Genomic DNA, 14,091 nt, shown 5'->3' with positions numbered 1-14,091 from the left:
GGGGGCACAGTGAATAGAGCACCAGTCTTGGAGTCAGGAGGACCTGAGTTCAAATGTGGCCTCTGACACTTGACACACAAAAAACTAGCTGTGTGACCTTGGGCAAGTCACTTAGCCCCAAATGCCCTGCCTTCCCCCTCCAAAAAGCAAAATAAAGAAAAAAAAAGGAGAAAAAAGGGGAGCTCTTTGAAATCCTCTGCTGCAATCTTCACATTCTATAAAGAAATTAAGCTTGGCCAACTTCACCCAGCCAAGCAGCAGGAGATGTAGGACCAGAGCAAGGACCCAAGTCTGCTGATGCTCTTTGTACCAGGCTTCACTACCTTTGTACCTGGCAGTCAGTTTAACTAACCAAATTAACTATTCACTAGTGGCCGAGCAGGCTAGATGAGGAGGAACAGCTATTATCTTAAATGGCCCCTTAAATGGCCAGTTTATAAGCTTCATGGCAGGAGTGCCGACCATGAAAGAGATTTGCAAATCCCAAATGCACGTGACAAGGGTAGTATCTAGGTCCTGATGGTAATCCTAAAATGAAATGGGCCCCCTGCTGAACTATAGTGGGTAGAAAATGACAAGTAAAAGGGAAAGCCAGCACCTCTCGGAGGTCTGCTTACCCTCAATCAATCAACAAGCACTTATTAATCTGCTACACTGTGCTGGGCAAAAATGGCACAGTCCCTATCTTAGAGAAGCTCAAAGTCTCTCAAAAGAAACAACCCATTCAAGAACAAGCACACAAATATATATACCACAAATTTCTAATACATTTCTGCAGAAAGGGCACTATCAGCTGGGAAGATCAGGAAAGACTCCAAGTAAGAGGTGCCGCTTGAGTTGCTGTGAAAGGAACAAGAGATGGTAGCAGAGGTGAAGAGGAAGGACATTCCAGACCTGGGAGAAAAGGCATTGCAATGGCACAGGACACCAACTGGAGAGTCATTGTGAGCATCATGCAGGAAGGGCAGTAATAGGATGAAGGCTGGAAAGGGAGGCTGGGTCCAGCTTATGAAGGACTTTCAAAACCAAACAGGAACTTTAACTCTAGCCTCAAGGCAATAGGGAGGCATTGGAGTTTATTGGGCAGGGGAGTGACAGGATCAGATCAGTACTTTGGGGAAAATCACTTTAGCAGCTTTATGTGAGATGGATTGGAGAGGAGAGAGAGGTAGGGAGACCAATCAGGAAACAAAGAGAGCAGGCAAGTAGGAAAACTGTTGTTGCTTTCTATACCAAGTCCAATAACTGGTGGCAGGGGGAACATGAAGCAGATCTGCCCTTGACTGTATCTAGGTCATGGTAATAACAGCAGACAGGGTCTGTGCCTTTAGTTATGAAAATTTCCCATCCTTGGAAAAAAGTATGCTATCTAATAGGAAATTCTGGGCAAACATGGAAGATACTCCCTGTGGCTGGCTGGCTCTGTATAGAAGAGCCCAACAGGCTGCCTTGCCTGACCATACTACAGATACTTGCACATCTGTCCCCAGCTGTGAACAAAACCCAGTGACAAAGAAAAAACGAGTAGTGATTCCTTATAACCCAGAACACAGAGGGATACCAGAAGAGAACAGAAAATAAAACACTGATCCTGCTGTGAAGAATCTCTGAAGAGATAACGTGGCTGGGCACCCCTTAGTCAGATCTACTGTGTGCTACCAATGGGAACGGTAATAGTGTAAATTCCTTGTCACCTGGAGGCAGGAAGCAATGTCACTGCCCAGGACAGACTATAAATAATCCTGCTGCATATTTCTATAGGATTTACAAAGCACTTTCAGCTTGAATGGGATTCTTCTGGCAATAAGGTACAGAAAGACTGAGCCTTGGTAATAGGGATGTCAGGGCCAATCAAGCCTGGCTCCAAGAATGTAGGATGACCATTAATACTGTCAGTCCTCAACAAGAAAATGCACAGTGCAATGAAAAGAGTGGACTGAGTTGCATTGGGAGCTAGGAGTCTTGGCGCAGAGACTGGATGAGCACTGGGAAGAAATGCTAAAGGAAGGCCTCTTGTGCAAGGATAGGTTAAGCCAAATGACCTCTGAAGTACCTTTCAACTATGGGGATTTTGGTGAACTGGGCTTAGAACCTGAAGAAGAAAAGTCTCAGGGACAGAGCATCATCACTGTCTTCAGACACTTTGAGGTGGGAGAAGAAGGCTTAGACTTCTGGTTGGTCTGACTGGACAGAACTAGGACAATGCAAAGGTAGCAGCATAATGACTGCACATTTATAACCTATATCAAATTGCTTGCCTTCTCAATAATTGGGGAGGGGAGAGAGGGATGGAGAGAATTTGGAACTCAAGATTTTAAAAGAATTAATGTTAAAAAATTATTTTTATGTATAATTGGGGAAAAAAATATCAAATAAAAAATAAGGAAAAAACGGCAGCATAGAGGTAGAATTCAGCTTGATAAAGGGAAAAACTCTCTTAATGATTCAAGTCATCCAAAAGTAAAACTGGTAGACTTGGGGGGATGTGGGAAATCACTCCTATAGAGGATTCTGTAGAAAGGGTTCCTGTCCATCACAAGCTAGACTCACTCACTCAGAAGTCAGAGTCATGTCAGAGCATCTGACCTTTCAAACTCCAAGATTCTATGACTATGATTTCAGTTTCCCTGCAATTCCTCTTCAGAAATAAACCTGCACTGCTTGCCCCAAAGGAGAAACAAGCTCTACAGAAAGGCCATGAAAGAATGAAACAAGTGGAAATCTGCTGCCCTCTGAGTGCTGCCAATAAGTTGGCGGTCTGAAGGGGTGCAGGTAACATCGTCCATCTCCATAGGTAAGATGATTGGACAGTTCCAGGAGAGAACTGGAAGGATGGGAGGGTGTTGCAGGGGTGGGCAGGGTAGGGACAGGAGAATACTATTGGTCTAACTCCCCAGAAGAGAAAAATTCCTAGGAAAGTGACATTTGAACTGATAGAGAGGGTGGGATGCCACACTTGGGAAGGGTATCTGTGCACGAAGGGAGAGAGCACTAGGGACACAAATGGCTTAGCTCAACTTCCACAGCATGATCCCCAACCCCCTTCAGAGGCCATTTGGTAGGCTACATCACAGATTTGCCACCAAGGTCAGTTAAAATGATTTTATACAAAGGGGAGGGGATCTGTTTCCACTAAAGCACACGTACCATGGAGCTAACTCGGAACTCTAGAGGGTCATGCCAAGGGTGCACCAGCACTGGCAGATCTTACAGAACTGGAAAGCCCCAAATATATAGATCTGGCACTACAGCATGTGTCTATCATCCAAGGAACATCCTAGCTAAGTTCTGAGACTCGTCACCAGAGAAGACCTAAGTTGTGGATTTTAAAAGAAGTATCCAAGTAAGGGAATCTAGAGAAAGTAAACTATAACCCACCCCACCCTCACCCCCCAGGGCAGCCCAGGCCTCCTGGGACGAGGCCTTCAAGGAAAGGCAGATGCCACTGTCTTTATTCAGAGTACACAGGCTTAGCTACAAGTGGAAAACCTTACAAAAGCAGATGTCACTCAAAGTGCTTATTTGTAAACACAGATAGTTCTACCCTTACATAAATTCACATGATAATAATTGGACTCTACATAAATAATTCTGAAAGAAATCCACACTCCAAAAGAAAAAAACCACGTTCACTTTACTGTCCAGTACTGCAGTATCTCTTTCTCTACTCCTCTCTCTTGGCTTAGGGCTCCATGGCCTCCCCCCACCCTACAAAAAAAGAACCAACCCATCCAAGTGAAAGCAGCAGAATGGACTCTTGGAGAGACCACCATTACTGCCTGAGAGGGAGCCTTTGCCTTGTTCTGCCCTCCTGCTCACATGTCTGACCCCCATGTATCTGCCTTCTGTCCACTCCTGCTCTGGTACCACATACCTGTCCCTGGCCCCCTGTGTGTCTGTGTTGGACCCCCACCTTTCCACCCCTGGCATGATCTTCTTCTCAGTTCCAGCCAGGCCTCCACGTGGCTGGCCCTGGCCCCCACATACACCTTCTCTTGTTCTTGCTTCTCTGTCCTCAGCCTCCCACATTTCTTGAACTGTATGCCAGGCTCCTCCCTCTGCAGGTGCTCAGCCCCCTTCTTGTCTACCTCCCTCCCTTCTTTCCCCATGTCCACAGGCAAATTTGCATTAAGTAAAAATCACTTTATGTAGAGGTTTATGGAACAGTCCACTTATGTAACTTGCCAAGGAACCACCAATCTGCATAATTTATTAAGATGAGTTAAGATCTTGTTAATGGCAACATGTCAGAAGGCATAAAGTTGAGTGACCCTGTAATGTCAAACAGTTCTAGTAGCATAGAAGAATATAGAAATGCTGACAAAATAAAGCTGTAATATTTTTGAGGTTAGACTTAAAAACTGTTGGGTCAAAAGCTGAGATGGTTTTTTACTAGGGAATCTAGTCAAGTAAGATCTAGGACTCATTGAGTCCTGGCATCAACTCTAAAGACTGAGAAATCTGTTTCCTCTCCAAGGGTAAGGACTATCCTGGATGCCTAGGTAGGGAAGCCCTTTTTTACCCTTGGTGTGGTATAACTTAATGAAAACTAAGATGTGACTTACTGAAGGTTCTGTTCTCAATCCAGACCCTAAAGAGAACACATGCTTCTCTGCTCAGTTAGGGAGACAACAATTAGAAGGGAGCCTATCCAAAACTAAGGGAACAGGCCCATAAGAAGGCTAGAATTTGAGCTCAGATGAATTTGAGAATGGGGAGTGGGGGGGTGGGGGTGGGTAGGTTAAATACCTTTGTAGAGAAATGCCTTTGGGTAACAACAACTCAGCCTTAAGGATAGCATATACTTGTCCCCAGGGGTGAAAGTATAAAATATTCACCCCTCATGCTCATCACCTGGAGAATGGCCAAACAAATCGTGGTATGTGATTGTGATGGAGTATTACCGTGCTATAAGAAATGATGAGGAGGGTGGTTTGGGGGGGGGGGAAAGGCATGGTAAGATCATTATGAACTGATGCAAAGTGAAGTGAGAAGAACTGGGAGATCATCTTGTATAGTAACAGCAATGCTCTAACGATGAACAACACTGCAAGACTTGGCTATTCTAATCAATACAATGATCCAAAATAATTCCACAGGACTCGTGAGGAAAAAATGCTATCCATGTCCAGAGAGAGAACTGATAAAGAGTACAAACTGAAATCTAAACTTCTTGCTTTATTGGTAGGTGGGTTTTTTTGTGTGTGTGTGTGTGTGATATGGCTAACATGGAAATATGTTTTACGTGATTTTACAGGTATAACTGATATAATTTTGCTTACCTTCTCAGTGGGTGGTGGAGAGAAGGAGTGAATCTGGAACGCAAAATTTAAAAATAAAAGAATGTCTACAATAAAATTAAAAAAAATTCGCCCCCTCCAGAGAATTTGGTGTGAGCAAACCTTTGAAAGTGGCAAGTGATATAATACAATTGAGATCCTTTTCCTTCTGGTACCCTGGGGGAGGATGATGGCTAGGGAAGGACAAGAGGGGGGAATGAGCACTCACTGCCATCTCTCCCTCAGGGAGTAGGGGAGGAGGTGTACCCACGCCTGCTCCTGCCTCTCCTGAGCAAGGAGGCGACTAGATGTGGGTTGCCAGCTCTGGAAAGAACAAGCAGTGCCTCTTGTGGGCTGAGGTAGGGTGGGGGCAGGGAGGCACAGAAGCTGTAACTAACCCACTTGCTGGTGAATGCTGACCATTTTATGTCTGTGCCAGTGTTAAGGCTCCCACAAGAAATCAAATAAAATCTTTGGTAATTAGGAAACTGAATCATTCTATAGCTTCAAAAGAAATCAAATATTGACTGTGTTTTCAGCCCTTTGCTCTCTCTACGTTCTCTTCCTGCATGATCTCCTTCATTACCATGACTTCAACTATCACCTCTATGCAGGTGACTCCTAAATCTGTATATTGGGCCCTGATCTTTTCTGTGCAATTCACCTCCAACCTCTTTATAGGGATCACTGCATACTGGAAAGAACCTGGACCTGGAGTGGGGATGTAAGTACAAACTCAAATGCCAGTAACTATCTGAGTGACTATGAGTAAAAATCCTAATCTCTATGGACCTCAGGTCTTCTAATTATAGGATATATAAGGTCCCTTCTGGCTCTAAATCATATCATCCTAAATCTGGCATCAACCTACATGTTCCCCAGTACTTTGGGCCCAACACTTTCCCCAAATGGGACTCATCTTCTTCCTTCTATACTTTGCTTCTAGGTCCTAACTTGCCAATTTCATCACCTCCCTCCACATCTAGTTCATGCTAGGTCTGGTCAGTTTTGCCCCTTCTACACCCATCCATTCATTACTTTGCTACTGCCTTGGTTCAGACCTTCATTACCTCTCACCAGGAGGACTGCTGCCAAATGAATCCTACTGCCCTATCCAACCCATCCTACACACAGCTGCCAGATATGTCTTCCTAAGGCATAGCTCTGATTTCATCTCTCTCCTGTTAAAAACAGTAAAGCCCAAAATTCCTCAGCATTCCAGAGCCTCAACAATCTGGCTTCAACCTGCCTGGCTGGCAGGCCTTATCTCACAGTCCTCTCCTTTAGACTCTGCATTCCAGTCAAACAGGACCACTTATCATTCCCCAAACTTGTCCCCACCCTTTCCGACCTGCAGGCCTTCAGGTTTTGCTTGCCCTCCCCCCACCTGGGGAGGGCAGAAGTTTTTGGTCTAGCAAGGTTCATCTAAGGTGTCAAACATTTCTTAAGCAGCAACTATGAGTCAGATACCGAGGATACAAAGAGAAATTAAAACTGCCCCTGCCTCAAGGACCTTATATTTTCCTAGTAGGTGTGTGGGAAGGGAAGGGGAGGGGAAAGTAACATGGACACAAGGAAATACAAAATACATTTCCTTTTGGGAGTGGAGGGAAGAACACTAACAACTAAAAAGACCAGGAACTTCCCCCCCCCCCCCCCCCCCCCCCCAAGAGGTGGCTTGGGAATTAAGCCTGGAAGGGAACCATCAAAAGCTTAGATTTCTCACAGAATCCTAGCTGGGGAGGAAAGATGAAATGAATGGAGCCCCTACTGAACACAGGCCACACAACACACCCGCCAGCTGATCTAGCAGGTATTTTTGGACGGGTCAAGACACGTTCGTGATTGGTTCCTTCATACTTTTGCACAGGTAACAAGAACAATGTTTTTAGAGCCAGAGGATGGCAAAGTTATGATGGTGATAATAATGATAATTCACATTTCTAGAGGACAAGTTTAAAAAGTGCTTTTCTTACCGTCATTTCCATAATGTACCAGGATTATTTCCACTTTCTAGATGAAGAAGCTGAAGTTAGGAGGTAAACCTGCACAGCTGCTGAGTGCCAGAGCTGGGATTTAAAGGGGATGCCGCCTGACCATAACCCCAGCACTTGTTCTACACGCCTTCAATTGTTCCAAAAGGGGAAAGAGAAAGCAGGGTTGAGGCCTGCAGGTATTTCTATAATCCTTCAGGCCCCCAATGTTTCCTCACTGATTTACTCTAAAAACAGAAAAGGAAATGTTCTCACAGAAAGGATTTCTGGAAAAGCTACTATGTATCAGAGATAAAACTTGAGCCTGAGTCTTTTAATATTTCTTAGACCTGGAATCCTGCTCAGTCTATAGCCTTTAGGGCAGGTCTCCCTCTTCCTTCGGTAGAAGCTCACATTCTTGAAATGAGGAAAGCCAATCCTGCTCTACACCCCCATCATGAACCTCACTATGTCATTGCAAGGAGATCGCTGATCACTGTTTAACAATAAGAACACAAATCCCTGAAGAGTTTTACAGGTTTCAAAGAGAAATCGACTTCTACTGTTTAACTGGATCCTCATAAAGACAAGGAGGCAAGTCAGGGTCCATTGTTCCCATTTTACAGATGAGGAAACCGAGCTTGAGAAGTAAAGTACTTAGTCCCTGGGGCAATCAGTGTTTTGATCCGGATTAGAACCAGGTTTGCTGGTCACTTGGGTGCCACAATCTGGCACAATAGTTCCTTTCCAAGCTTATCTCCTACTACTCCTTTCCATGGGCATTATACCCCTGGCAAACCAGAAGACTGAATGGCCTTGTCCTGTGCTCATCTTTGCTCACATTGCTCACCATGCTAGAGTACTCTCCCTCCCCTTTTGCAACTGCTGACTTCCTACCCATCCTCTGAAACCCAACTGAGATGCTCCCTGAGTCTAGGCCTCACACTTCAGATGTTGTATGTGTACCGTGGGATCATCACCACCTTATTCCTGAAAGCTCCTCTCTTCTCAATACAACCTAATATCCTAGTAACTTTTTACGCTGGTCCTGCCTCCTTACTATGGCTATCCCTTTTAGGCTCTGTCCTGGGTCCTCTTCTCTTCTTCCTCTATACTATTTCTCTTGGTGATCTCATCAGCTCCATGGATTCAACTATCAATTCTAAGTTGATGATTCTCAGATTTATTTATCCAGCTCTTACCTCTCTCTAGACCTCCAGTCTCACATCTCCAATTGAATATCCCATAGATACATTAAATTCAACTGTCCAAAGCTGAACTTGTTATCTTTCCCCTCAAGCTCTCCTCTCTTCCTAACTTCCTTATTAATGTTGTGAGCACCAGTAGCCATGTCCAGTCATCCTGACCAATATTTTGCCATTGGATCCTGATGGTTCCAGAGGAGAAAGTGAGGCTGATGACTACACAGCCCTCCCTCACTTAAATCCAATCCACTTGCAAGTCATGACATCACCTCCCTGTTGTCATGGGCCTATTTGAGAATAAAGAACAAACAACAGTAAGATCACCACCATCCTCAGAACTTAGGTGTCATCCTCAACTCCTCACTCAGTCATGCCCTATGTCCAATTTGCTGCCAAGTCCTGTGGATTCCACCTTTGTAACATCTCTTATATATGGTACAGGCCCTCACCATCTTATGCCTGGACTTCCAACAGGTAAGTCTCCCCAACTCCAGGTCAACCTCTATTCAACTGTCAAAATGAACTTCCTAAAATGCACTTCTGACTGTTTGACCCCCTATTCAACAAACCCTAGTGGTTATCTCTCATCTCAGGAGATAATGCAAAATTTTATGTTTGGCATTCAAAGCCCTTCCTACTTTTCCAGTCTTCTTAATGTTATTCTCCCCTTCTCCCATCCCAGCACTCTGTGATCTGATCCAGTGACACTTGCCATTCCTTAAACAAGACATTTTATTTTGGGCATTTTCACTGGCTCACCTCCTTCTCTGCCTCCAGGCTTCCTTCAAGTCCCAGCTACAATTTCACCATCTCCAGGAAGCCTTTCCTAATCCCCTATTCTACTAATGGCTTCCTTCTGATGATTATCTACAATTTATCTTTCATATAGTTTTACACAGTTGTTTGCATGTTGTCTTCCCCATCAGACTGGGAGCCTCTTGTGATCAGAGACTATTTTTTGTCTGTCTTTGTATCCATAGTGCTTAGCACAGTGCCTGGCACATAGGTCATTAATAAATGCTTGTTGATCTTGGCTGCCGCTGATCCCCAAGATCTTTCATGTCTTGCTATGTGTCCTACTATTTCCTCTGCTAGAGCCCAAGGAGTACCTGACCTTTCCATATGTCATGAAGGGAACAAGAACACAAGCCCTCCTTTACACATTGTTAATTTGAATTGGAACATGAGCTTGTATCTCCAGCACTTAGCATGGTGTGTGGCACATAATAAGTGCTTAATAAATGCCCTTCCATTCTATTCCACTGAGATTACAGTTAACTAAAACTCCTAGATCTTTTTCAGATTCACAGCTGAGGAGTGACCAAGGAGGGATGGAAACTTTGTTCAGGGTAGACGGGACAGTAATTACTGACAACTGAGAGAAAGCAGAGCTGTTCAGTGCTTATTTTGCTTCTGTTTTCTCTGCCAAGGAGAATGAATGACCTTTGTACTACCAACAGAACAAAAATGACTCACAGGGAGTTGGTGCTCAAGATAGGTAAGGTTTACAGCAAAATTTTCTACTTTTTCTTAATGAATTCAAGTAACTTGGACTAGATAAATTATATTTTCAGATCCTGTGGTGGATGTGATTAGTGAGCCACTACTGAGATACTGGGGAACATCTGGAAAGGGAAGCAGTGATTACAAAGAGCCAATAATGGCTTCAACAAAAACAGGTCATGGCAGACTAACCTAATTGCCTTTTTTTTTACAAGATCGCTATCAGAAGATGAAAGGAATGCTATGGATATTGTATACCTAGATTTCCCCCCAACTTTTTATAAAAATATAATATTTCATATTATTTTTTGTGGAATAGATGGAGAGAAGTGGATTATAAGAAGATACAATTAAATGGATTAGGAAGTGACTGGATGCCTAGACTCAAAGAGTCTAGTTCCTAATGGTTAAATGCCAACATAGCAGGAGGTCTCTAGTGCAGTACCCCAGGGATCTGTGCTTAGCCCTGTGCTGTTTAACAGTTTTATCAATGACTTGGATAAAGGCACAGACTATATGATGACCAAATTTGCAGAAGACACAAAGATGGGAGGGATAACTGACACAATAGAAGGCAGAGTCAGGTTAGGTCAATGGGTTGAATCTAATAAGATGAAATTCAATAAAAATCAATGTAAAGTACTATACTTGGGCACAAAAAAAAATGAACTTCACAAGTATGGGAAGAAGGCATATTTAGTCAGTCAATAACCATTTATAAAGCTCCTACTATTTGCTAGACCCTGTACTAAGCATCAGGGACACAAAGAAAGGTAAAAGAGAGTTCCCACTCTTAAGCAATTCCCAGTTTGAAGAGGGAGATGATATGCAAACAACTTCATACAAATAAAATATATAAAGGATAAATCTGATATTATCATCAAAGGGAAGGCACTAGAATTAAAGGGGATAAAACTTTATCTGGAGTACTGGGTTCATTTCTGGGGGCTATTAGAACTGAGGATGTTAAAAAAAAAAAGAACTGGAGATATTTAGCATAAAGAAGAGAAGATACAGGAGGAACATGAAAGTTGCCTTCAAGTATTTGAAAGGTTATCATATGGAGAGGGTTTGAACTTGTTCTATTTGGTCCCAGAGGTCAATATAATATCTCCTATTATTATTGTAGAGTAGACGGAAAGATATAAATATAAAAGATTAAATTAGAATACAATTAGATGAATTCTGGACTGGTCAGACAACCAAACTCAAAGTATAGTTAGTTGTTTATGGTGCATGGATGGTCAAGCCAGAAGTGATAGTAGAAGTTACAAAGAGGCCAATTTGGACTCAATATCAGGAAAAACTTTCTTACAATGAAAACCATCCAAGGAGAATTAGTGTCTTTGAGAAGTGGTGGCAAGTTCCCTTTCCCTGCAAGCATTCAAGCAGAGGTCTGATGAGTACTTGCTTGGCAGGTGATAAGGCTGGACTAAAGGGTAATGAGGTCCCTTCTGACAACCCTTAAAATCATACGATTCTGTGCTGCCCAGTCTTCGCACCTCACCCCCATCTTCTCTGACTTGTTCCTCCTTCCATCTTTTGTATATGGTGTAGTTTGATATTTTATTCAACACAAATAAAAACGCGCAAAGCAGTATACTTTTTTTTTTGGCCTCCTCAGGCTATCATTTGGATGAGTGACTGATGGCTAGGCAAGTTTCTCTCTCCACAATGACTTTATGATTCTTAGAGGAAACATTGTGAACAATCTCTACACAGAGTAAGATTTGTTGCATGTCAGGAGCATTTGTTGCTCTGATGTGGTATACCAGAAATTCTTGAATTAACTGGCCAGCATGCGTTGTGCCTTCTTACTGCTTCCCTAACCAATACAGGGCACCAAGAGCTCGCCTCTTTTCTGACCTCCTCTTGCTTTATGGAAGTTCTACTTGGTCTTGCTGGACATACCAATCCAGTTGGTGTCAGATGAATTTTTTGGTTCTCTTCTTGACTATTTTAGGATTCACAGAGGATCTGAGAGCAGACATGTTGCAATGAGATGACAGCCCCCCTACCTGGGAAGTATCAAAGGAAAGAGATTTTCTGTCCCTCTCTTTTACAAAGGGAAGTTGGATGGGTAAGTTCTCTGTGTATCCACTTCAGCCAATTCCCCCTTTCTCTTCATCAACACTATTTCTTTGGGTGTTTTCAGGATTTTATGCTTGAGTGCTTCCTGTTCCCCTAGGACTGACTACCTTTGTAGAACTTTAGTCCACTGGATCCTGCTTATTCTTCTCCTGAATCCTTTAAAATCTGTTCTCTCCAAATCTAGGGTACATGTCAACCCATTCTCAGCTTCCCTCTATCACAGAGGTTAAGATAGAAGGGTCACTTCCCCTGAAACTTCCCATCATTCCTACCTCAGTGGCTAATGTTTCTATGGGGATAAGAATCAGTTTTATAGTAAAACCTCCTCTTAAGTTTTCCACCTTTTGAGTTAGATTAACTTCAATAAACATTTATTTAGCAATAGGTATGCGAGAGAAAGATATCATTCCTGCCCACAAGGAGTTTTCATTTTACTGGGGGTTGATAAACCATATGTGGATAAGAAAATACAACCTATTTGTAAAGCAACTTAAAAGAAAGCCCTAATGACTATGGGGGAATCAAGACAGAATCAGGTTTTGTTTGGAGGTGACACCTGAACTGTGCTTTGAAAGGAGTGAAGGACTCTAAGACATGGCAGGGGGTAAGGAGAGAGTATATTATAAACCTAGGGAAACACTGGGACAAAGACTGGGAGGCCAGCACAACTGCAGTGAAGCATGCATTAAGTGCTGAGGATACAATGAAAACTGTTACCACTACGAGGAGTTTACATTCTGTGGGTTAAGACAACATAAATATATGCAAAGTAACACACTGTCAATTTGGTGGGGTTGTGGAGAGGGTGAGTGAAATTGCAGGAATCAGGAAAGGTTTCATGTTGAAGGTGGGACCTGAGGAGTTTTGAAAGAAACAAGACAGCCTAAATTGCAGAAATGAAGGAAGTGAATTCCGAGGACTGAATAGCCCCGCCTAAAGGCAGAGATTGGATACTGAGTCCCACTTGTAAGGAACCAGAGGATACTCAGCCAGCCACATCCTCATCCCTCTCCAGGCTGCACCCTTATTCCCTGGACTTTCTCTATGGTGCCCCAGAAACCTCTTCACCCTAGAAGCTCACTCCAAACCTGGATTTCCCCCATCTGGCTCCTCTCAGAACCTCCATTTTATGAAGGCTAGCCATTTTCAGATTTTCCCAAGTCTTCAGATTTTCTCTGCAAATGGACCCTTTGTCTTCCCCACCTCCTTGAGGGCAGGGATTGACTTTCTTTCTCCTTGTATTCGTACTCTTACAGCACAGTATTTGACATGTTCCTAAACACCTGCTGACTTGAATTAAGTGTGGGAAGGGAAGCAATATATAAGACTGGAATGGTAGGTTAAGGCCAGGTTGTGAAGGGCTTTAAGCCCTTCATACTGGATTTTACTGAATAGGATAGTGACATGGTCAGACTTGCATTTGATGAAAATCACTTTAAAGGCTGTGTAGACAATGGATTGGAGAGAGGGGATGTTTAAGGCAAGGACATCAATTGGGATGTTATTGCAATAGAACAGGTGAGAGGTAAACACCTCAACTTGGATGGTGGCCATAAATGGAGAGAACAGAATAGATATGAGAAATGTTGTGGAGTGGAAGTAGAAATGCAAGTTTGGACATTTGATTGACTATGTAGGGGAAGAGAAGGAATCAAGAATGCCAAAGCTGTGAAACTGGGCGAGGGAAGGATGGTGGTACCCCTCAACAGAAAAAGGAAGCTTGGAAGAGGAAAGAGAATGATGGTTGAGATAGCTATGGGTCACCTAGTTTGAAATATACAATAGACAGTGGGAAATGCAAAACTGGTACTCAGGAGAGAGACTAGGATTGGATATATAGCCTTGAGAGTCAACTGCATAGAGATGGTAATTAAACTACTGAGTGAGGGGGCACAGAGAGAAAACAGAAGAGGGGCCTAGGGCATAGTCCTGGGGAATATTCTACCCTTGGTAAAGGAATATGAAAGGATGAACCAGAAAAGTAGAATGAGGATAAGTCAGATAGGTAGGAGGAAAACCAAGAGAACAGTAGCATGAAAA

General features: G+C 43.2%; 1 protein-coding gene across 11 annotated transcripts in view; it reads right to left on the bottom strand.

Moving 5' to 3' along the window:
• Positions 1 to 14,091, bottom strand: part of LOC138167869 (zinc finger protein 16-like) — a 57,929-nt gene that overhangs the window by 34,928 nt on the left and 8,910 nt on the right. For 4 of the 11 annotated variants that reach the window (XM_069096833.1, XM_069096835.1, XM_069096832.1 and 1 more), the window contains one exon: positions 5,283 to 5,315. The exons of 6 other annotated variants lie outside the window; for them this stretch is intronic. In XM_069096833.1, coding sequence (XP_068952934.1) covers positions 5,283 to 5,315 — 33 coding nt within the window. Of the gene's footprint in view, positions 1 to 5,282; positions 5,316 to 7,255; positions 7,277 to 14,091 lie in introns of those variants that run through there. One more of the 11 variants, XM_069096839.1, reaches the window with a different exon arrangement.

This window comes from Petaurus breviceps, unplaced genomic scaffold (genome assembly GCF_028583685.1).
Source record: "Petaurus breviceps papuanus isolate PSGF00001 unplaced genomic scaffold, PetGlider_PUasm1.0 318, whole genome shotgun sequence".
In the NCBI taxonomy this organism is placed as follows: domain Eukaryota; kingdom Metazoa; phylum Chordata; class Mammalia; order Diprotodontia; family Petauridae; genus Petaurus; species Petaurus breviceps.
Note: the sequence above shows the minus strand (reverse complement) of the source record. Positions and strands in the feature narration are given on the sequence as shown.